This window comes from Ctenocephalides felis, unplaced genomic scaffold (genome assembly GCF_003426905.1).
Source record: "Ctenocephalides felis isolate EL2017-DRISC unplaced genomic scaffold, ASM342690v1 CF-g0.4_SCAFFOLD_00845, whole genome shotgun sequence".
NCBI classification, from domain to species: Eukaryota; Metazoa; Arthropoda; class Insecta; order Siphonaptera; family Pulicidae; genus Ctenocephalides; species Ctenocephalides felis.
The window spans coordinates 64,057,338-64,082,313 of record NW_020536999.1 but is presented as its reverse complement, the minus strand read 5'-3'; the positions used below and the strand labels follow the sequence as shown (position 1 = coordinate 64,082,313).

Here is a 24,976-nt window from a genome sequence, read left to right as displayed (position 1 = left end):
TGAATAATTCAACAGAAAATTGAAAAAATATCTAATTAATGGCAGATAATGCGGATGATATCGAATCTGGAGATGTCTCAGATCATACTGCTTCTGAGGAGGTACTAACGACAATTTTTATTATATTCAATTGAAACTGTCAGTTTCACCAGTACATTATGAAATTGAATGTACAGACGACAAATTTTTGAATTATTTTCATTGATATTTGCCAATTAGTTTTCCATGTATTGCGAATAACTTAAATTAAAAATGAATAATAATATCCTATCTGTATCAAGGAATTTAAAGTGAGCATTCAATTCTATATAAAAAATGATAATGTTTTGATCTTATTATGTTAATATTTATATTTGATTTAAACGTTTACACATGATGTGTGTATCCGTGTATCTCCACTAGATTTAGGTACTTATATTGCACATGCTCGAGTATTAAATTTGCTGGGCCTTTCATTGCTCTTTTGAGAATGATTTGGATATGTTGTGTGATATTGCTTTTAAATGGTTACATTCTGTGTTATGCTATTTTGTGTTTTTAATGTTATTATGTATTCTACTATATGTATAATAATTGTATTTCTAAGTCGTCTTGAAACTATTCTACGGGCCATCTGCGGGCTATGTGTTTAAAAAATAAATAAATTTGCACAGCATTACCACATACAATTACTCTGATCTATTGTAGATCAGAAAATATGACAATTTGAATAAAATGTGCAATCACAAAAACTTGTACAATTGTGTTATTGAAGTTTCTATTACTAGCTCTCATTAATGAACATTCTTTGACAGTACATTTATCAGGCCCATATTTTTGCACTAAAAATTATTAGGTACATTAGATAATTACAGCAGTCTCATGTATAATAAAGTTTAACTTCAGAAATTTTTGTTCAATTTTTAACATACTCGGTGCAAATAGAGTAGCATTAAGAATTTATGACAAACTAACTATGCCCCTAAATAAGGTCCCAGTTAATTTTAGATAATTATTTGCAATATTTTAATACTAATTAAAATAAATAAATTTAAAATTATATCATAATATACTCAATATGTTTTTAAATAATTTTTAACTTTAATTTCTATTATCCAACAATAACTTTATTATAAAATCTAAATGGGATGATAACATTTCCCGTGACACCTAGTCTGCAAATATTGTTCGGCATGATACTTATATACTAAAATTTAAAAATCGTTTTAATGAAATAATTGGACATGTATTTTAAATATACCATGGGTATATAAAAATTAGTTTTCGTGTTGAGCAATGTGAGATTTTCATATAACTTTGTTTTACCATCATATTTAAAATATTAAAAATAAGGAATCAGATTCATTGTTCAAGGCGATTATTATCAATTTCTTCAAGCATAATAAAACAATGTACTGATTTATACTCGTTCATTATGGTACCATCTTCAAATAAAAATCAAATAGACACACAAGAAAATTTAAAAAAAACTTGAATTTGCAATATCAATATCAAATTAACCAAATTGGTATTAATCATAATTAACATCATTTTTGTGGAACAGGAAGCAGTGGAACTAATACAAGAAAAACGTGATTTAGAACCAAGTTTATACGGAATTAAACCAGCACTCAAGGACAAGTTTAATATTCCAGCCATCAGAGAACTTATATTATCTATTCTTCACAGTACTCTGGATGGCCAAATTTATTTGCCACATACTGCCAAAACAATTACAATAGATCTTGCTAATGCAATAAATAATTCCATTAAAGGTTTGCAGCAGAGCCGTTATAAGCATATAGTACAGGTAAGCATTATAAATTTTAGGGATATAACATTGTTGAACATGTTTGGTAATTTATGATGCCATATTCATTTCACCTGTTCGAAATCGCCTTTCCCGATTTTTAAATAATCGAATAGATCAGGCAGGCTCGATTTATGCTTTTTTTTGAGAAGATTTCAACACTTTATGATTGATCTGTTAATCACATAGTCTACTTACTACTTAATTAGAAAGCTGATATAGAAATATTACAAATTTAGGCGCTCTTCATCGTTACCTAGAGAATATTTTTTGAATCATAAATTGACTGGAATTAATGTCTGATTAAAACTAAATAATTTTTGTCAAGATATAACAGAAATTTTGAAAAAAATATACGTCTTGATCACATTTAAAAAAATAAGTAGTTAACATAAGTTGCAAAAGTATGCTAATTTTCAATATAATGATGTTTATTTTCTGTGAGATCTATTTAATTTTTACAGGTGGTTTTAGGCGAACAGAAAGGGGCAGGAGTGAAAACAGCCATGCGAAGTTTGTGGGATATTGAATGTGATACATATGTATCAGAAGAATATAAAAATCCATCATTATTTTGTTTAGTAGCTGTTTTTGGTATTTATTTCTACTGAATATATAAAAAAATAGATAGACACCATCACATTGATGATGCTTTTTGTAGGGAATTGTTTATTTTTACTACAATTGTTTAATTGAATGCCTGTTCTGATATTTACTTGTTGTAAAGCTCTACTTTTGTAGTGTAGTTCGATTGTTAAAATTCTCTGAAAGTTGAAATTTCATTTGATAAAGATTGTTGCAACTGTATCTTCATTGTCTTAATTTTTAAATATCAAAAATTACATAATATATGTTACTTTATATTAATGTCAACTAGTCCTATATAAAATTTATACTGTGAATCATAAATAACAGTCATAGATGTAAGTTTTTTTCCACCTTCTCAAAATATTTTGAGTGGCATTGTTTTGATATTATTTTGAATCCAGTGATTCATTTCTCTGTTGTTAATAATAATAAATCCATTTACTTTATTTTAAAAATGTCAGGCCAATTTTATATTTTTAAATGTGATTGAATAATATAAGTAATATAAAAAATAGTCATTTTAATTAGTATTGCAATTCTTAGATTTCTCAGAAATTTGTTTATTCTACAGAAGTATGAGTTGGAAATTGAGTTGATAAAATTTCTAGGTATAAAACATTTTACCAGCCTGTTCCGTAATCAATCCAAGATACTTTGGAGTTGAGAGTAATAAAAGTGCTTATATATAGCTACATATATAATATATGTAGATTATCAAAAGCAAAGATAGAGATATAACATGCAGATTTGAGTTGGAATATATATAACATAACAATGTTATTTTTGTGATAATGCTATAATTAATTACAATCTACTAATTAAAGAACAAGATTCTTACCATAATTGATCTTACGAGCCAGAAGCAGGGTAATTGAGCTTAATAATATACAGCTTTACTGTATCAGAAAGAGTCTTTAAGTTATGTATGCAAAATGTTCTGCAACAAATCAAATTCTGGATTATAATTTACTTTTTAACAAAGTTTAAATTCAAATTATTGTTTATTTGTAGCAAATATTGCTTACAGGATATAACATATAATATAAAATTTTTTATTAAATATTTTCACTACATAGACTATAAAAAAATATTTAAACAAATATTTCTCTCTCTCTATGTATATTTTATATTATTGTCCTTTGGTATCAATTTATCTAAAAATTCTGAATGGCTTTGTAATAACTCTGTAATTGTTTCTTCAGGCTTGTTCGTTTCTGTATCATATTCAGGGCCAACAGACCACAGCATATCAATATCATATTTCTGTCGTACTTTTTTCAAAAATAAATGAACAGCTATATTACCTAAATCCAGGGCAATCCATTCTTTAGAATTAGCTCCCTCGATCTTTGGTATTGGATCATCCTTCGATCTTTTCTTTTTATAAATCTTTCTAATAAACTCTGCAATACCCAACATATGCTTTGTATTTCTGCATGTAACAGAGCACATGTAATCTATGTATTTCATTGATTTTGGTACTGCTATAACACATAAATCTTGTCCCTTATTTAGTCTAATAACTTCTACTAATTCGTCTATATCGAATACTCCAGATACTCCTCTTTTAAGAACATTGTTTGTAATGTCATGTAATTCTTTGTCGTCTTCATGCTCTTCCATTTCTTTTCTTCTACGTTCCTCTTCAATATCAAAAATTTGTGGAGAGATTTTGTCTTCGAATTTTTCATATTTAAGTTCCTTGGAAATATTATAATCGGAACTTCGGGAACAAAATTGTTTATAATTTACTTGCGCAAAATTTATGTCATTGCTCAATTTCGATAGAAAATTGTTTTTCAGTTGTATTTTCTGCGCACAATAGTATAGAAAGCGATACATTATTATTAGGTTATAACATTTAAAAAATATTTAATTATGTTTTTATGCGCAGGAAGGAAATAGATCAATCAAAGTATATCACTATTTATTGCAAAATAAGAAGGTAATAATATTTAATTGATTTAATTAATTAAGCAATATGAAATAAATATTTTTTTCATATTATGAATTGATAACCCCAAAATACTATTCTTGTCAGTTTGACAGTTAGGTTAGCGCTGGCTGCCAATTTTAAAGAAATAAACAGTTCTTTCCGCCTTAAATTGGTAACCATTGTCTCGGATATCGACATTTTGTTCCGGATTTTTTTAAAAAGCAATATTAATCCCGGATTCAGTTTTTTCCGGGTTATCTTATCTATGAAAATACGCGACATGAAATATGTTCACTAAAAGCGGCGATATTTATATTTTATTTTGAAGATAAATAAATATAATAAATAATATAGACTTATCTTATTAAAAACTAGTGGGGTGTATGGCATCGTGCCTTAAGGCAAATTGCTGGAACTTCCCGTACCAAAAATTATTATTTTTTTAAAACGATTAACATTTTTGAAAAAAAAATATTTCGAAAAAATTAGATTTTTGAGAAACTATAAATTCTACAAAAAATTACTTTTTTTGGAAAAAAAAATTGTTTGAAAAAAAAAAGTTTTCTTTATTTTGGCATAGTTTGAAAATTCTGAACTTTTTTTCAAAGCAATCGCACTGCTTTAACTGCATAGAGATGAAATGTCAAAGCGCGTAAGCGCCGCGTCGCCGTCTAACGGATAAACATTGGTACGAAACCCATAAATTCATACTTATTGTTAAAATCCCTATAAAATATCTGATAATTTGATGTGCATATGTCTAATGATCATTTTTGACCGCCAAATGGCTTTTTTTTTATTTTTTTACTAGATCTCCGAAACCGCTAGACCTGCCTTTATGAAAATTTGATCAATTCTTCATCTTGTCAATACAAGTAAAATGTTTTCTGAATTTCTAAAATCGGATACTCCGTTCTCTTAAAAACCGTGTTGCCGTTTTTGGCACTTTTTGCCCCGTATCTTTGGAACGGCTAGACCTGCCTCCACCAAAAACTAATCAGCACGTCTCCTCATCAGTACAAATAGAATGTTTTTTGAATTATTTAAATCGATTGATAGGTGTTCCCGAAATCGTCGACGAAAATTTGTATCCGCACACACACACGCACACACACACACACGCACACACATACACGTATTTAGGTGGGACACACACACATACATCCATTTTTTCTAAGGCATGCCAAAATATTCAGAAACCTTTGAAACGTCGAGATATGCAAAAATTTTTATTTTTGTTTTTTTGCGATTACTATAACTTACCCTACGGGAAGTTAAAAATATAAAAAATTATATTCATTGTATAAGTAAATCTGACCGAAAAAATATTTACTAAATAGAACTGTTTATTTATGTTCTTATAAGGATACCTATACACTGATTGTTATTATATAAGTTTTTTTAAATAAATATTTTTTTAATCAGACGTTTATAAGGATATAATAACAACCTGCTTTTTTTGTTTCAATAATTTTTTTAATCTAAATTACTTAAAATTAGTTCAATTATTTTTTAGCTATGGTCTTTTTTGCTCTTGTATTATATTTTGTACATTTCCCACACAACAAAAGGGTTGAACTAACTTATATTTTGGTCAACTCTTCGAATAAAACCTCTGAGCCCTCGGGCCATCCTCGGGTCATTTTCGGGTCAACCCAGTAGGCATAGTATGGATGCTCGAGTTCGATCGTGGGTCTAAATGCGGCATTTGAGTTGAGAATAGTTTGATCGTTCTTTTTTTATGCATAAAGCATGTTCATCCTTTGAGAACATATATGCGTTTCGCAGAAATCATCAAATTGGCCGAAGAACTCACATACGTTTGACGAAGGCAGTTGTTAGAGGCGAGGAACGCATATGTGTCCCACCTAAATACATGTCGATAGCCGTGGAACTCAATGTTAGTAAACTAAACTGATGAATAGTTATTAAACAAATAAACATTTTGTTTATCATGTGGAAACTTTGTGTATATAAATATAAAATATTTATTTGAGTTGGAGTGCTATAATTTGAGTTAGAGTGCTTGAAATATGCGTTGGCAATTTTAAATGACTATCGGGCAGGAGTTCAGCCGCATGGTATACGGTTCACTTCAAACCGTCTCGTCCCCAAAGAGGGTTAAGTTCACAAATCACATAATATAAAGAAATATGGTCACATTGGGTCACTGTATGTATAGTTTGGAAAACGGGTAAAAATTCCCGTCCCGCAGAATGCGTGATAATTTTATATTTTTGTTCTTTGAGCCTATATTTGTTATATCGACAACTCTTTTGCTATTAGACAAATGGCTCTCGGTTTATATGCAATTTGTAAAAACATATCCCCCAAATATTGAACATACAAACATTTATAATAATATTAAAATAAATGCTTTTGACAACAATAACTTTATTATACTAAGAAGTACAGCGTAGAACAACAGTCACGTATATTTTTGATTGTATTACGGCATTATGCGCATGTGGTTTCACAATGATATTGAAAAAATGAAATATAAATTTATAGAAAATATAGTTCTTTTTGACTTCATAACACATTAACAAAAATCAACAGTAGGAATAGGTGAACTTTTAATTTTCACGAGTGCAAATTATAACAATTGCAAATGATTTTCCAAGTTAAATTCATTTAAATGTAAATATGAAAACACAGCGCCTTATATTATTATTATCATTATTATGTTCATCAGTGATGTAGTCTTATTATTAGATTTAGACTATATGGTCAATTTTGCTTTTATCAGCAAGTAAAACTTGTAACATCATAATATTACAAATCGCTTAAAGCTAAAACAGAATTTACATATATGTATTTATGTATAAATGTTTATTATTGTGATTGATTGTAATCTGTTCAATGTTATACTATTATATCACAGAAATTCTACACATAACTTGAGTAAAATAACTCGAAATTTATTTTATTTTTGTCAGCTAAATATCAGTCGATTGGAATTATTTATCTACATATTCACATTTTTTTGTTTTATTTTATTTCTGTATCTATATATGTAGACAAACACTCACTCACATATATATCTAATAAGATCACAATTAAATTTTCTTTCAACATTAGAAGAGAATTTTATAGTAATGTTTAAAAGGCCCGTTCAAGTAAGTGTCCCTTGCTCTTTTATCGATGTTTACATTACAAATTTATTTCTTATATTTGTTTTGATGTAATATATTTTAATAGTTTCTTTTGATATACCTAATATATTTTAATACATTTATATCAAACACCGAAGAAGATTATATATTACAGTATGTGCTATTTAATTTCATTAATATACATTTAACATTTTTTATTATTATACTTACTAAAATACAAACAAGTTGATTATATTCAATTTAAATTTCGAGTTATTTTTTCAGCTTCTTGTTATATAGATGAATTGATTATGATTGGTATAACAAAGTATGTAGATTAAAATCAATTCGATTCGATTATGAATATTGTCCGTTTATAAAAATAGTTATTTAAAAGATCAACTTAAAAAATTCACATAAACGAACTTGTGATAACAATTTTTGCAGCCATTCAAAAATTCTTATCTTAGTATTTTTTTTATCAAAATAGAGTAAAAAATTAATATTAATTATTTAGATTTCAAATATAGTTTTCAGTTAGAGATATAGATTAACATTAAACATACATATATAACAGACTTAATCGAAGTTTATTTTATTGGTCGTTTCACTTATTATTTATAAATATATATTTCGAGGTAGTCCCTTATAAAAACACAGAGTTGTATCTAACTTGTAAGCAACATCATTTTTCATATTCTATTAAGTTTACATTTAGTTTCATATAATATAATTTACAATAAAATACACATTTGCATAACTTCATTATAATTTACTATTTATGTTACTTTTAAATTGATTTTAAAAATTATAAGTAACAGTTCAATTGGATGTAATCGAAAGAAATTTGATTTATAGATGTAGTGTAAGTTCAGTTTTGATCATGATAACAGTTTAGAGAATGTATTCATTACAAACCTAAAAGATTTTTAATTTTCTTGCCGAAAATTAATCTTCAGTTTCATAATTATACATAATCGCATGCAATAAATGCGATGTAATGGTCCAATAATAAATTAAATACTTATAAATTACATAAACTTTAGTTATTTGGACGTTGTGAACTTATATTTTCTATTGAATAAATAGATAAATTTTCTCTATAGAAGCCATCAGATATGTTCTTAGTGCACTTCTAATATGTTAGTCTTGATTTTAAAGGTAAAGATACGCAAGTGCATTAAAAGAAAAAATCTCTACGGAAGGTTTACCCAAAAAGCAAAAAGTTTTGTTTGTTTCTGATGAACTCAAATATAAACGGATTTAACCATATATAATAAAATAGGTTAAATTTATTAACAACTAAGAAATGTCCTTGCGCACTTTAATATATCCTTTTTAAACAAAATAAAATATAAATCTTATCAAGTCTTGCGCATAAATTCAAATTATTGCAATAGTTTATATAGATACATTATGATGCAATTTGAAATTATTGCTTACAAAACGTTTATGAAAAATGTTCATGAAAAAATTTTGTTAAATACTTAGTGTAAGTTTCAGAAAATATAATAAATTAGTGCCATTATTTTGAGCATATAATATTAATTTTTTGGCAATTTTTTATTTAATTTCGAAAACTAGTTACAAAGTCGCTCATCAAATCATGTTAACAAGAAATAAAAAGGAAAGTGAATTTTGAAGATGATAGTATCATAGTTTAGAATAGAAGTTTTAGCAATTGTTATTGTTGTTTTGAATTTATTCATCGTTTTCTTCGTTGTGGTAAGATACGTACCTGACTGAAGCTCTGTCTCCCATCAATTGCTGTAACAAAAGGTGAATTACTTGTATTAAAATGTTGTTATATATTTATGCCTTAAACATTTAATGATATTTACAAATATACGTGTATATAGTAATTACATTTAACATTAATACTGTAATTAACATAATTAATAACTTTCCAGAAGAAACTAGTTTTTTGGTTTGTTTTTGCCAGAAAATGCGATTTGATAATTTTTCTATATATTTCAAGTCATTCTGAGCGTTTGACACCAAAATTTGAGAATGTATTTCTGTGTATGTAGGCCAAAATTTGACTTCAGGGTGCGCCATTTAGACCTGCGGTATTTCAAAGTTGAATAACTCTGTTGGTAATTATCAGATTTTGACAAATGAACAGGATTTATTTAGGATATTTCATGCCATTTATTTCAAACCAGATTTAGAATACAAGTCGATTAAATGACCACCTTCATTTGATACACAAAAGGTCATCACCATTTTTCGACACAACGTGTCCCGGGAACTTGCGCTACAAAAACTGCATCGTAGCAACTGCGGTGTGGCAAGGTGCGCCGTCTTGTTGAAAATAAAAGTGTTGTTCACGCAAAGTGCGCCAACATCCAACTAACGTGCGCCGTCGATGGTTTCTCCAACTTTGAAAAAAATGGTCCGATGATGGTTTTGGAGCACACTCCAGCCCAAACAGTAATTTTTTGATCGTGCAGTGGTGTTTCATGAATCACGTATGGGTTTTCTGTTCCCCAAATCCGACAGTTTTGTTTATTGACTCCGCCGGAGACGTTTCACAACTAAACGATTGTTTTCAATGTAAAGTGTTACGGTTTCAGCGCGTTCTTTCGGTGTGTATTGACTCATGTCTAAAATGGCACTAAATGACGTTTCAGAATCATGCTCATTTGTCAAAATCTGATAATTACCGACAGAGTTATTCAACTTTGAAATACCGCAGGTCTAAATGGCGCACCCTGTAGATGTTTTCTCAAAAACAGCAGCACCGATTTTAAAACTTTAAAAGCTATTTGATGAAACACGATTGGGAGTCACATTGATTAGTTTTGTAACGATAAAACGATCTGTCGAGCCGTTTCTTAAAACTTACCACATAAGTGCAACATTTTTTGTCGACGTTCTAGTTAAAAATCCTGAATCATTTTTTGAAAATTAATAACCCGTTCAAAAATTGTGGAACTTTTTCTGACAACTTTGATGGAACTTTATATGATGATAGAGATTATAGTCTTAAGAAACACCCTAAAGTAGTATGGCCCTAAAAGTGACTTACTTATAAAAAATCATCAAAATATGAAAAAATGTCTAAGCTTAAAAATTCTATCGTCACAATGGTAACAGTTTCTAAATGTCAGTGCTTATTGATGTAGTCGATTATTGACACTTCTTGAGAAAGGTATTTGCTACTTTTTCTTATGTTCTGATGAACTTTGTTGCTTAATAGACAACCGTAAGATGTAATATTTGTTGATCCAAAGCTTCGACAATAAATAACATGTTTGCAATAAAATTTACACTAGTGATGCATGGCATCGCGCTTTAAGGCAAATTGCTGGAACTTTTCCTACCAAAATTTACATTTTTTAAAAAAAAGATTCAAATTTATTTTAGAACTTTGAAAAAAATAGATTTTTGAGAATTTTAAATTTTTGAAATAAATCACCTTTTTAAAAGGTTTGATATTTTTTAAATTTTAAATATTTTGGAAATTTCAAACAGTTTTTCAGCAAGCAATCTTAACTGCGTAGAAACGAACTATGGAAGTGCGTGAACGCCGCGTAGCAGACTAATGTATAAAATTTGGTACGGAATCATTGGAAATGTAAACAAAATTTATTTTTATTATTAAAGTATCTGTAAAATATCTGAAAATTTTATGTGCATATGTCTAATGATTATTTTTGACCACCAAATGGCTTTTTTTTACTTTTGTCATTGGATTTTCGAAATCGCTATGCCTTCCCAAAAATTACATCAGATCTTCATTTCGTCAATACTAATAAAATTTATTCTGAATTATCCAATTCGGACGCTTCGTTCTCTCAAAAATTAAATTACCATTTTTGGCACTCTTTGCCCCATAAAATTTTCTAAAAACTAATCAGCACGCCTCCTTATCAATAGCAATCGAATGTTTTTTGAATCACGCAATGAGAACTCGACGTTCTCGAAATCGTCGACGAAAACTTGTATACGCACATACATACACACACACGCACACACACCCACACACACATATATCCATTTTTTCTAAGATATGCCATAATGTTCAAAAACCTTTAAAATATAAAGATATATAAAAAAATTCCTTTTCGATTTTTTTACAATTACTATAACTTACCCTTAATATAAATAATAATAATGAGGAATAAATATATACAAATCTTAATAATTATTACCTTTTTCTCTTCTTTTGTCGGTGGAGCTTTCAGTAAGTACAGCAATGGCGCATAGAGGAAGCACAGTATTGCGATACCAACAAGCATCCATTCGAAACCGATGGTATTCACCAAAGTACCACTCATGGCTGGTCCAATGGCAAAGCCAAGGCAAAATGCCACATCACCTAGGTAAATATATAGAATTTATAATCCAAATCTCGTCACAGAGACTAATTTAAATAATTATGCATTTATGCCCTTCTGCAAATTGCTTTAACTTTAACAGATAAATAATTGCGAAAACTATCAATATATAATATTGAAACATTCTTTTGTTCCTTCATATTCTTTACTTTTAAACACCTCAGTGTGAAAAAACTTGAAAAAATTTCAACACAATATAGCCAATTTTTAGTTTGTAAAACTAATGTAGTACAGGTAAACTTGTTATAGATAAATATTGAATTAATCTTATATAAATGCTTACCAAGAGCATAAACACTGCCATAAACCGCACTGTGCCTGATATCTACTAAATATCCAAGTTCTGGCATCATTGATGAATCAACCATTCCTATGGCAAAACCTAAGCCAGCATTTGGTACTATGAGATGGTTTATAGAAGAAGCCATTGGAATCTGAAAAATACATTATATTATGTAAAATTCGAAAGTATTGATAGCTATTGTGCGCAAAACCACGCCAAAATAGTTTATGATATTTGTCATCAAAATCACTAATTATTAGTTAGAATACCACATTCGAATTACGACCTATAATTAAGGTGACCATACGTCCCGGGACAGTTTTGGGTTATCACCTTGTGCCCCGAATTTTTCTAAAAGCAATTTTTGTTTCGGATTTGGATTTTTTGTCCCGGATTGTTCGGGGTTTTCGAAAAGTATAGACCAATACCTATATTGAATCTTCGCTCTTACTTGTTAATAAAATTACAACTAACCATCAAATATCTGAAAATGTTATGTACAACTAGTATGCTAATATGAAAAAGGCGGGTTAAAATAGTCTCTTAGATTCATAATTTTGAACTTTTATTTTAAATTTTACAAAAATTAAAAAAAAATTATGAATATGACTACTTGACTGTCTGGAATACCTAAGTGCTAATTATTTTTAAATAATTATGAAGAAAATTGTACAAAGTTTTTTATTTGGTTTGAAAGCTTCAAAAACATATAGATCCAAAATGATTAGTATAAAATACAACAATTAATTGTATAACAAAGTTCTTAGTCAATAATTCTGATTAAAAAAAACACACATTTATAAAAGTCGGATTTTTATTGCATTTTTAAAAAGTATTTGTTATTTTAGAATCATATTATATTTTTTAGTGTTCACCCCCCCTCCTTCGTCCCGGTTTATCATAACTAAAAATTACCGTCCCGGTTTTGACTTGAAAAGATATGGTCTAACTTATAATATAAGTAGTATATAAGCGACGATTTTATAAGAGTACTTACACAGATGAGGCACACGCCAATAATTAAAAGTCCCAGTAAAGCAGCAAGCCATCTACCCATACGATGACCCAGAGGGCCGAATAAATTAGTTCCTATCAAATAAGATATACTTGCTGGGAGAAATGCAACACCCTGTTCCCACCGACTCGCCTCCATATTATCCATCATCCATATTGGCAATGAGGGTTCGAGCATCGCGATGCCCATATTAGCAAATGTTATGGAACCTATTTATAGAAAATATTTTATTTGTCAGATATATACTGCAGGTTATATTTATATTTCAGACTTACCTGCTGCAATTAAGATATACGGATCTGATATTAAACTCTTTAATGTTGGAGGATCACTTTCCTGGCGTACCACACTTGGTTGTAGCATGAATAACTGCAACACTGAATGATAATTGTTATGTATTAGGATTGAGAAGTGAGTGATTGAAATTATAAATTATTACTTACATCCATCGCCAAGTGCCAGAGCAGCAAGTACTAAGAATGGGGCGCTTTTACCAACAAATTCGTACATAACACCTCCGAACGGCGGACCTATGAGTACTCCTAAAGCCAGCCCGCCTAACGCAATACCCATCGCATTTCCACGTTCCTACAAAAAAGTTTATAAACAATTCGAACAAAAATAGTTTTTTACCCAATTTTAAAACATTCATAAAAACTCAAGATTTATCTTGATAAAGTGACTCAGCCAATCAGAACTGTTTTGACATTATTTGCAAATAAAACATGAATAATAATAACTGATCTGAATTTGAACTATATCTTCCGAAATTCATATCGAAACTAAATTGTTATAAAATGCAACCCACCTCGTCATCGGTATAGCGTTCAGCGAGCATTCCCATCCCAGAAACTGAAGAACAAGATGAACCAATTCCTTGCAATGCACGAGCAAGAAATAATACGAAATAACTTCTTCCGAATGCAAAAACTGTGGAAGGATATAGATCAGACATTAATGTAATAATAATTGAACAACTTGTGCAATATTCAATTGTACTTACTTATTGTTGATAAAAACATAATTATGAATCCACTAAACATTGGTATGCTGTATCCAATCCTGAAAGTATTAAACATACAAATGTATATCAAAATATTGTAATCAAAAGAGAATATAATCAATAGTAAATTCATAAACAAACACAAGACTTTAATCAATACTAGAATTTAAGTGATAATAAAATCAACCATTTTAACATACTATTATAAGTAATTAATCTCAATCATTATTATACATTTTTATTGTAACTTTACCATAACACCATAACTACATAAAGCAGTGTTGAAAAATCATATAAATTAATTTCCCATTGTTTTTTTCAAAACGTGGCGGTATGTTCGAGCCTCACAAATTTTATTAATCCATCTCCCTCTACCTGACATAATAAAATAATTTCCTACCCTACTCTAGGTACTAAGATAGTTTTTAAGAAATTCATCCTCATTCTGCACGCAAAACTTGAACCGTGAACATCAAACAAATAAATACTATTAATAACTAAACCAACTTATTTAACTTACTTATTTTTGAAGAATATAGCCTTTCTAATAATAAATTATATCTGGTCCTTCGAGGTAATAAAGTGTCCGTGTGTAGTGATTTTTTAATTGACTTTTTTTAATAAACATTGCGCCGGGCGCTTACAGATATAATAGTAAATAGGTTTTCTTTTTGACTTCTAATTCTATTCAATTTTCACTCAACAATTCAAATTCTATTCAATTGCATCTTTTATATGATTTCTTTTATTTTTACATCTTTTTCCATATTTACATACATTTTAATATATCAATCTATTCAAGTACAAGTATATTGGCATAATCATATTTGATTTCACAATTTGTTGTTATTTAGATAGCGCCAGGACTCGATGCGAGAACTTCGACGCGTAAGTCGATCATGATACTGACTGAGCTATGCCCGCCACAATTTATTGAATTCAAAATATGTTTTACTTTAATTTTTGCTAAAAGAACACATTCAATGAACAAAATTTCGAATAGACATGCATATATAGAGTTCATAAGAAGACCATACGTCCCGGTTTGACCGGGACAGTCCCGGGTTTCCATCTTGTGTCCCGGGTTTTTCTCAGAGCAATAATTGTCCCGGATTTAAACCGTTTCTCCGGGATTGTCCCGTCTAAATTAATTCTTCGCTCTTACTTGATTGATAATGCCCACCAAATATCGGAAAATGTTATGTACAACTAGTACGCTTATATGAAAAAGGCGTGTTAAAATAGCATCTCACATTTATAATTTTAAACTTTTATTTTTAATTTTACAAAAGGTAACAAAAGTTATGAAAATGAACGCTAATTATTTATAAATAATTATGAAAAAAAATTCAATAAAATTTTATAATAAGTTTAAAAGTTGAAAAAACAGATAGATCCAAAAATATAAGATAAAATATAACACGTCCCGGTTTTGACTTGAAGAAATATGGTCGCCTTAAGAGTTCAGGTATATTAGATATTAGAGTTTGCAAGAGTTCAGATATATGTATGAGATATTAGAGTTTGCAAAGCTTGTGTATCCTACATGATTAATATTTGCTTTAAAATTACTTACTTATGGGTTAGTGGTCCGACAATAGGGTTAACAATCAACTGAACAAACGCTTTAGATGCGAACATAAGTCCAACTTCCACAGTTTCTCCAACCAGTTCTTCATGCCGTTGTTGTCTTTCTTGCGGTGATTCAGTTGACATTGTTGTATTGTCTATTTTGGGAGATGAGTGAGAATAAATTGAAAAGAATAATATAGGTAGAGGAAGTACGGACAAAATGACATGGTGTTTTGCTTTTTAATGATATTTATTCATTCATTGGTATTATAACCAGTATTAATCGTTTTCACTCATCTTTGGTTCATTGACTACTAGTAAATAGTATTTTAATTAAGTAGAAATTATAGTAACATATTTATTAAGAAAAAATGCAAACTATTACAAAAACCATTTTATCCATATAGTATGGACAAAATGACATATATGTTAAGGATATACTGAGATGCTAATTTTTAAGAAAGCATTTCACATATAAATCGTTTTATCCTCTTTGGAATGGAATATTAACACATGAAGCATGAACCCCAAAAATACGTGAAAAACACCTTCAAAATAAACTTTTCAAGTCGCGAAACAAGTTTGAACTGATTACTGCGACAAGACTGTGACAATGACGCTCAACATCTGACAAGCTTTTTATTATGGCTTCTTTCATGTTATACAATCGCGGAAACTTCAATAAATTTAGCCAATTTTTAAATAAGGCCACTGTGTCATTTTGTCAATATATACCCTTTTGTCCGTAATTCCCCTTTTATAGAGTCGACATAAAAGGAGATAATAGGCGTACTTTATTTATATAAAATAAATTAGGTCACAATAAGTTGTCAAAAAATACTTATTATTATTAATAGCTCACTATCAATATCATGAACCCAAAAATACGTGAAAAACACCTTCAAAATAAACTTTTCAAGTCGCGAAACAAGTTTGAACTGATTACTGCGACAAGACTGTGACAATGACGCTCAACATCTGACAAGCTTTTTATTATGGCTTCTTTCATGTTATGCGGAAACTTCAATAAAATTAGCCAATTTTTAAATAAAGCCACTGTGTCATTTTATCGATATAAACCATTTTGTCCGTATTTCCCATATTATATAGTAGACATTAAGGGCGATAATAGGATGTATTTACTTTATTTATATAAAATAAAAAATCTGTTGGTGCACACGCACACACACACACACACACACACACACACACACACACACACACACATACTTTTTCCAAATTTGGTCTCATTCGATTCAGAATGGCTTGAAACGTCGAGAAAACATAAAATTAGCGAATCGGATTTTTTGATGAAAACATAAACTTCTCCTTCGGGAAGTTAATAAATATAAATAGTTGGTTTGGTATTTAGCCTTGAGGCAAATTACATGAACTTCCCGATATGTGTAAATAATCGACTTAATCAAAAAAAAAGTATAAATAATATACTTCATCAATCCTACTTTAAAAAAAACGATAATAATTTTAGCAAAGTTTGACGAATTTTTAAAATTAAACTACTTGTTGTAAGGCCGTAATATTACAGTAAGTTCTATAAGACCATGATGTATATCGCCAAAAAAAGTTCCATGAAAAAAGGCTTAAATTTTTTTTTAACAGTTAATTACAAGAAAACGGCTCGGTAGATTTTCACCTAAAATTAATCAGCATCATTCCCAACTAATATCTTTCGAACAGTTTTTGATTTTTCAAAATCGGTTCGGTAGGATAAGCTTAAATGTGGACGAAAATTTAACACTTTTTTTCAACAGTTAATTACAAAAAAACGGCTCGGTAGATTTTCACCTAAAATTAATCAGCATCATTCCCAAATGATATCTTTCGAACAGTTTTTGATTTTTCAAAATCGGTTCGGTAGGATAAGCTTAAATGTGGACGAAAATTTAACACTTTTTTTCAACAATTAATTACAAGAAAACGGCTCGGTAGATTTTCACCTAAAATTAATCAGCATCATTCCCAACTAATATCTTTCGAACAGTTTTTGATTTTTCAAAATCGGTTCGGTAGGATAAGCTTAAATGTGGACGAAAATTTAACACTTTTTTTCAACAGTTAATTACAAGAAAACGGCTCGGTAGATTTTCACCTAAAATTAATCAGCATCATTCCCAACTAATATCTTTCGAACAGTTTTTGATTTTTCAAAATCGGTTCGGTAGGATAAGCTTAAATGTGGACGAAAATTTAACACTTTTTTTCAACAGTTAATTACAAGAAAACGGCTCGGTAGATTTTCACCTAAAATTAATCAGCATCATTCCCAACTAATATCTTTCGAACAGTTTTTGATTTTTCAGAATCGGTTCGGTAGGATAAGCTTAAATGTGGACGAAAATTTAACACTTTTTTTCAACAGTTAATTACAAGAAAACGGCTCGGTAGATTTTCACCTAAAATTAATCAGCATCATTCCCAACTAATATCTTTCGAACAGTTTTTGATTTTTCAAAATCGGTTCGGTAGGATGAGCTTAAATGTCGACGAAAATTTAACACTTTTTTTCAACAGTTAATTACAAGAAAACGGCTCGGTAGATTTTCACCTAAAATTAATCAGCATCATTCCCAACTAATATCTTTCGAACAGTTTTTGATTTTTCAAAATCGGTTCGGTAGGATAAGCTTAAATGTGGACGAAAATTTAACACTTTTTTTCAACAGTTAATTACAAGAAAACGTCTCGGTAGATTTTCACCTAAAATTAATCAGCATCATTCCCAACTAATATCTTTCGAACAGTTTTTGATTTTTTAAAATCGGTTCGGTAGGATGAGCTTAAATGTGGACGAAAAGTTCAACACTTTTTTTCAAATTACAAAGAAACGGCTTGGCAGATCGTTGCACAAAACTGACAAACGATAGTCCTCACCGAAATACATCAAATGGCTTTTAAATTTCTAAAATCGGTTCAGGCGTTTTTGAGAAAACGTCGATCAAAAGTCTAATTTTGACAAATGCCAAAAAGACCATACTGATTTTTGCAAACTTTGACGAATTTTTAAAGCTGAACCAGTTGTCGTAGGGCCGTAATATTTTAGTATGACCTAGAAAACTATGGTATCTATCGTCAAAAAAATAATCATAAAAATCGTCGAAATTTTTTTTTTTTAAACTTTATTACAAGAAAACGGCCCGGCCGATCTCTACCAAAAACTAATCAGCACGATTCCCAACCAATATCTTTCGAACGGTTTTTGAATTTTCAAAATCGATTCATAACTGCGGGCTAAAACGTGGACGAAAGAGTTTTCACTTCTCTGCTATTTACGAAGAAACGGTTTGGCCGATCGTCGCACAAAACTGACAAACAATAGTCCTCATCGAGATACATCGAATGGCTTTTAAATTTTTGAAATCGGTCCAGCCGTTTTTGAGAAAACGGCGATTTACGGCAAAAAATCTGTTGGTGCACACGCACACACACACACACACACACACACACACACACACACACACACACACACACACATACTTTTTCCAAATTTGGTCTCATTCGATTCAGAATGGCTTGAAACGTCGAGAAAACATAAAATTAGCGAATCGGATTTTTTGATGAAAACATAAACTTCTCCTTCGGGAAGTTAATTAGGTGACAATAAGTTGTCAAAAAATACTTCTTATTATTAAGAGCTCATAGTTGATATTTGTGCGTGTATCAATCCACATCGTAATAATAAGCTATTATTAATATGATACAGTTTAGCTATTAATGATACTAATTGGTTATATTCAGTGGTGTTGTCGGGCCGGAACGCGCCGGAACGTCGTTCCGGCAAATCATTTTTGGGCCGGAACGCGTTCCGGCAAAAGGAATTAAAAAAAAAATCACTACATACAGAAAGTGATTTAATAAATGAATTTTATAAATTATAATTTGACTAATTTTTATTAAATTTCCTATTATTGTAATAAACATACATATATGTGCACAAAATGGGTTTTGTAATGATTTTCGTTTCTTTCCTTTTCGAACGGAACCGAAACAAACATGCGAACCGTTTTTTTAACCGGTTTTTTAATTTTAGCGTTCCGGCAGTAAAAATATTAGCACAACACCACTGGTTGTATTAATTAATGATACTAATTTTATTTATTTCATTCATAGACCTTATACTTTTAGCATAGATCTATGATTTCACTCCATTGATCAAATTTTTGTGAAGTAAACTTAATATATATAATATTATTAATATTAAATAATAATAAATAAATAATCAAATATACATAATTAAATAAAAATTACTTTACCATATGGTGGTAAGGTAGCATTGTTGTTGCTAGCAGTTTGCGTCATGCACTTGTTGTTAGATTGTGTAAGGGGCGGTATAGTTACGGGTGATGCTGCATCATTTATTTGCGCTAATGTTGCATTGGGATGCCTTATATCATAAAGGAATTCTGGTATGATTGGCACTGAAAGAAAAAAGAAATTAAAATAGCATTTTGGTTTTTTGCCAATTTTCGGTAATTGATAGTCGACTATGATTTGTTTACAAATTTACAACAAATTTACAGTTTATAATAATATAATTAAGTACATTTAAATGAGTATATTTGACTTAAAGGTACCTAGCAATTCTTAGTCAAGTGTATTCATTGCGTATTTTTATTACCCAACAATAACTTTTAATGCTTTATATTAGTTTTATTTTTGCAAGAAAGAAGGACGTTTCCCTAGAAAAATCGATTTGTAAATGTAATGTTTATTCCTTCATGACTAAAATTTTCTTTGAACTTTTCTTATAACTTTCTGAATTCTTATTGAAAGAATTCAATTCTGAAGAATATATTAGCTGGGCATTGTTGGTAAAAATCGGTCGACAGATTTCCTAGTAATTAAATGTTCAAATCTTTTAAGAATTCCATAAAACAAATATATTTCTTGTAGTGCACGTTGCACGAATGCTGAAGTAACGTATGTAAACGTATGTAAACGTATTGTTCTTATTGTTAGATTACTGTTTTTCGAATTTACGCATGTTTTAACACTCTTAATAATAAACTAGTACTGCATGGCATCGTGCCTTAAGGCAAATTGTTGGAACATCCCGTACACAAAAAAACAAATTAAAAAAAATTCAATTTTACTGAAAAAAGAACTATTTTTGAGATTTTTAAAATTTTTTGAAAAAATTGACCTTTTTGATTTTTTTTTGTACTTTGAAATATTTTTTTTAACTTTTTTTCAAAGTAATCGCGATTCGTTAGGTGGGTAGAAACAAAATATCGAAGCGCGTGGGCGCCGCGTCGCTAACTGATGAACAGTATAACTGATAAACATAGGTAAGGAACCCATATACGAGTAAATGTAAACAGAAATTATTCTTATTATTAAGATATCAATAAAATATGTGATGATTTGATGTGCAAATGTCTATAATGATCATTTTTGTCCGCCAAATGACATGTTTTCACTTTCTTTATTGGATATCCGAAACCGCTAGACCTGCCTTCCCAAAAATTATCAGTTATTTATTTCGTCAATACAAATAAAATGTTTTTTGAATCATTCAAATCGAACGCTTCGTTTCTCAAAAATTGAATTACCATTCTTGGCACTTTTTATCCGTATCTTCGGAACGGCTGAACCTGCCTTTGCTAAAAACTAATCAGCACGCCTCCTTATCAATAGAAATCGAATATTTTTTGAATCATTGAAATTAGACGATCCCTGTTCTCCAGAACTCCAGATTCGTACGGTATTCTGGTGAACTGCATCAAATTTGCATGGTAAAAGACTTAAGTAACTCTTGATGGTTAAAAAAAGCCTCTAAATTATTTTATGTCAATAAAAAGAGAGTTTTTATAAGCATTATTTGAATTTTCGAATTTGTACACGCTACACACTTACAGACAAATAGTTAATAAAAGTTAGTAAAAGTTGTACTTTTACCATGGATCCAATTATCCCTAAAACATCATCTATACCCAGTGGCGTCGGAATCGTGTGGGCTATACAGACATTTATACATTTTTATTGAATTTATTTTTATAACTTATTAATGAAATTTTACTTACCTACAGTTGTGAGTAACATGTTATCTAAAAGCAATGCAATAGCTACAATAAGTAGCACGAGACGTCGTGAAGCGCGGCATCTTTGCAGAAATGTCATTCCGTCGGCCGACATGGTGGTATCGCTCGCTGCGTCTCGATTTATTGTGTCACCTATAATGAAAACACTCATGATTATTGTCTTTTAACTCGATCTACACTACTATTATTTATCAATGTGAGATGAACTTTATTTTCAAACGTTAATCTTATACTGGAAAAATACAATCTGCGGCAAACGGCGACTGCAAATAGTCAGGAAGCTGGGGAAAATGTTGCATTTTGTATTGAGATTATATTTATATACATATTGTGTTAGGCTTTGATTAAAAAGTCCAAAATAGCAGTAAAAGACCCAAACAGTTTAAAAAAATGTTTATGCGTTACGGAACTATGTACGTTCCATCCTCAGGATATCTGCTCAGAACATCATCTTGGCTGGAAGATAAACAAACAAAACTATATTATATTACTATAGTGGGGTGCATGACATCGTGCCTTAAGGCAAATTGCTGGAACTTTTCGTACCGTAATTAAAAATCTTGGTACGGAACCCAAAAAAAATTACACAAAATGTGTACACATTATTAAAATCTCTATAAAATGTCTGATAATTTGATGTACATATGTCCAATAAACATTTTTGACCGCCAAATGACATTTTTTCAACTTATTATTATTGAGAGTCCATAACCGCTAAACCTGTCTTACCAAAAATTTAATCAGTTCTTCATCTTGCCAATACAAGTAAAATGTGTTTTGAATTATTAAAATTGGACGCTCCGTTCTCTTAAAAACTGAGTTACCGTTTTTGGCATTTTTTGCCCCGTATCTTCGAAACGGCCAGACCTGCCTTCGCCAAAAACTAATCAGCCTCCTTATCAATAAGAATCGAATGTTTTTTGAATTACTCAAATCAGTTGATCGGTGTTCCCGAAATTGTCGACGAAAATTTGTATCCGCACACACACACACACACACAAATATATCCATTTTTCCTAAGGTATGCCAAAATATTCAGAAACCTTTGAAACGTAAAGATATATAAAAAATTTCATTTTTGATTTTCTGCGATTACTATAACTTACCCTACGGGAAGTTAAATATTATAAAACAATAGATTATATAAAAAATATCAAACAAAAAACAAAAGTTTTTTTGTAAAAGGTAAAAATAAATTGAGAAAACTTATTAGTTTGTTTGTGTATCTTATAAGAAAGACGGATGATCTGAGGATAACTTTTATGAAACTTATATAGACCCAAAACTGAAATCTGAAATAATATATTTAATAAAACAAAACTAATTATTGATTATTTTTAAAATGTTAAAGAAAATTGTATAATAAAGTTAAAAGTAACGATTTAATCAGTTTCATTTAATGTAGTTATAATTTAGTCTAAAAATTTAAAATCTATCTATTATTGATTTGAAGAAATATAAGCAAAATTTTCCCATTTTGTATCCCCAGATATTTTTTTGTATAAATAAAATATAATTTACCATTGTTTCATTAGCTTATGATAAATTTTTGCGCGCACATAAGTTTTGATCAGAGCAAAATATGATTAAATTATAGTAATGCTTTTTATACCTATTGTCTGTATGTTTTGTAAAAATATTATATAAAGAATTTCTGTCAAATATTAAAAATAATGTTAATAAACGATATTACGGACAAAGTGCGTAGAAAAACTAATTAGTAGATTTTGTTCATTAAAATAATGTAACTAAAATTAACATCTCCCAGCTCTCCTACTATGTGTATAAATTTAGTGCATTAGCAGAGTACACTCGTTAACAACATTAAATAAACAATATGTTCAATATTTAAACAAATCTTCATGACGATATTTATCTTCATTTGTTTTAAGTATTTGTTATTAATTTAATTGAAATCTTTTCGCATCGATCATTTTATATATAAAATTTTTAATTATATATTAATGTAATATGTATATACATTAGAGTGGTCCTTAATATGGACATTTTTGAATTTCTTTGCTACAAGGGCTCAAATGCTTCCAAATTATTAAAAAAAATCCACTGAAAGTTTTCGCTCTTAATATTGTCTTTTAGATAGTAAATTATCATAAGTTCTTAATCATATTTTTAATTAGGCTTAGCGGTGGCGTACTCAGTTCGGACGTGGGATAGCACAAACTAGTCCCGGGTTCAATGTTGCAGTCACGACGGCCAAGCCCGACATCAGGCAGGTTTGATGTCAAATTTCCACTTGAGGTTATAGATTTCAAATATATCCTCAAGTGAAAATCGCATTTCGTGGGTATAGCTGTATATAGATAACGCCAACAAATACTTCGATCTTAGTTAATTAGTCACATCAGGATTGTATATTTACTGGGTTGCCATCCATTCAAAATAACGTCAAAACTATTACTGAATGTCCTAGTATGACAGATCGTTATTAAAAATATAACAAAAACGTATTATTAATTATTTTGAAATCATTTTGTGATTTTTTGCAAACTTGTTTCTATCATTTTACGAAACATTGCTATATATTAAAATCGTTCAAACTTTGCAGCAAAAGATATTAAAGACGTGGAATAACTGCTTTAAAAATGTATGTAATGTGTTTTTATTCCGGTGAAAATTATATTCAATGATTATAATTGTTAGAGGAAGGAAGAAATTATTTCTTGCAATGCAATTTAAAAATATCGTCAATTCAACAACACAAATATTAATTATTTAAATAAAGTTGGCTATTATATCTGAATACTACATAAATTAACTACGTGAAACCCAAGCATCTTTTCATTTCATGATTCATTTAAAAACCTTACCTTTACTTTCCATTAAAGTATTCTAGTCTATTAAAAATATATTATATTTTTTTAATTTTTCATTTTTGTTCGTATTTTTCTGGAATGAAATGCTGCATTTAATGCAAATAAACATTTATTATTATTTTGTTTTTGCTGAATTAGCTGCTAATATTTTTAATATAGGGTAGAGCAGAGCTTAAAGGTTCGCGGGTAAAAAGGTCTCTTGTTATCTCAAAAATCAGTGAAGTTAATAATTTTTTAACAACAATATTTGAAAGTAGATGGAAAAAATGTAGAGTGAAGGAGATGTTGTTATCAGGAAAAAACGGCAATGTTTGAAAATTCATTTCAAAAGTATTTTCTTTCGTTGTTAGATTTTGTGGTTGTGCTTACTCTTAGTTGATGAAACTTTAATTATATTTATATATTATTTTAATATATTTTTTTTAATTATTTAATTTAATTTTTCTGTAAATTGTATTG

At 29.5% G+C, this 24,976-nt stretch overlaps 3 protein-coding genes across 3 annotated transcripts; 1 reads left to right on the top strand and 2 right to left on the bottom strand.

Annotated features, from left to right (window-relative positions):
- The first annotated feature begins 38 nt into the window (after positions 1 to 38).
- LOC113387158 (tctex1 domain-containing protein 2-like) lies at positions 39 to 2,420 on the top strand. The gene is made up of 3 exons (XM_026624836.1): positions 39 to 101; positions 1,544 to 1,789; positions 2,254 to 2,420. The coding sequence occupies exons 1-3, from the start codon at positions 39 to 41 to the stop codon at positions 2,398 to 2,400; spliced, it is 456 nt and encodes a 151-aa protein (XP_026480621.1). The 3' UTR covers positions 2,401 to 2,420.
- A 1,070-nt stretch (positions 2,421 to 3,490) lies between these two features.
- On the bottom strand, positions 3,491 to 4,167 carry LOC113387142 (mitochondrial assembly of ribosomal large subunit protein 1-like). Its single transcript, XM_026624835.1, has one exon. The coding sequence runs from the start codon at positions 3,998 to 4,000 to the stop codon at positions 3,491 to 3,493; it is 510 nt and encodes a 169-aa protein (XP_026480620.1). The 5' UTR covers positions 4,001 to 4,167.
- A 4,933-nt stretch (positions 4,168 to 9,100) lies between these two features.
- LOC113363401 (synaptic vesicular amine transporter-like) lies at positions 9,101 to 21,776 on the bottom strand. The gene is made up of 11 exons (XM_026605900.1): positions 21,666 to 21,776; positions 19,896 to 20,060; positions 15,629 to 15,779; positions 14,053 to 14,111; positions 13,858 to 13,979; positions 13,493 to 13,637; positions 13,325 to 13,426; positions 13,032 to 13,258; positions 12,035 to 12,185; positions 11,566 to 11,732; positions 9,101 to 9,175 (listed from the first exon to the last, which is right to left on the bottom strand). Exons 1-11 carry the CDS (start codon positions 21,760 to 21,762, stop codon positions 9,110 to 9,112), a joined length of 1,452 nt encoding a protein of 483 aa, XP_026461685.1. The 5' UTR covers positions 21,763 to 21,776; the 3' UTR covers positions 9,101 to 9,109.
- Between the last annotated feature and the right edge of the window lie 3,200 nt (positions 21,777 to 24,976).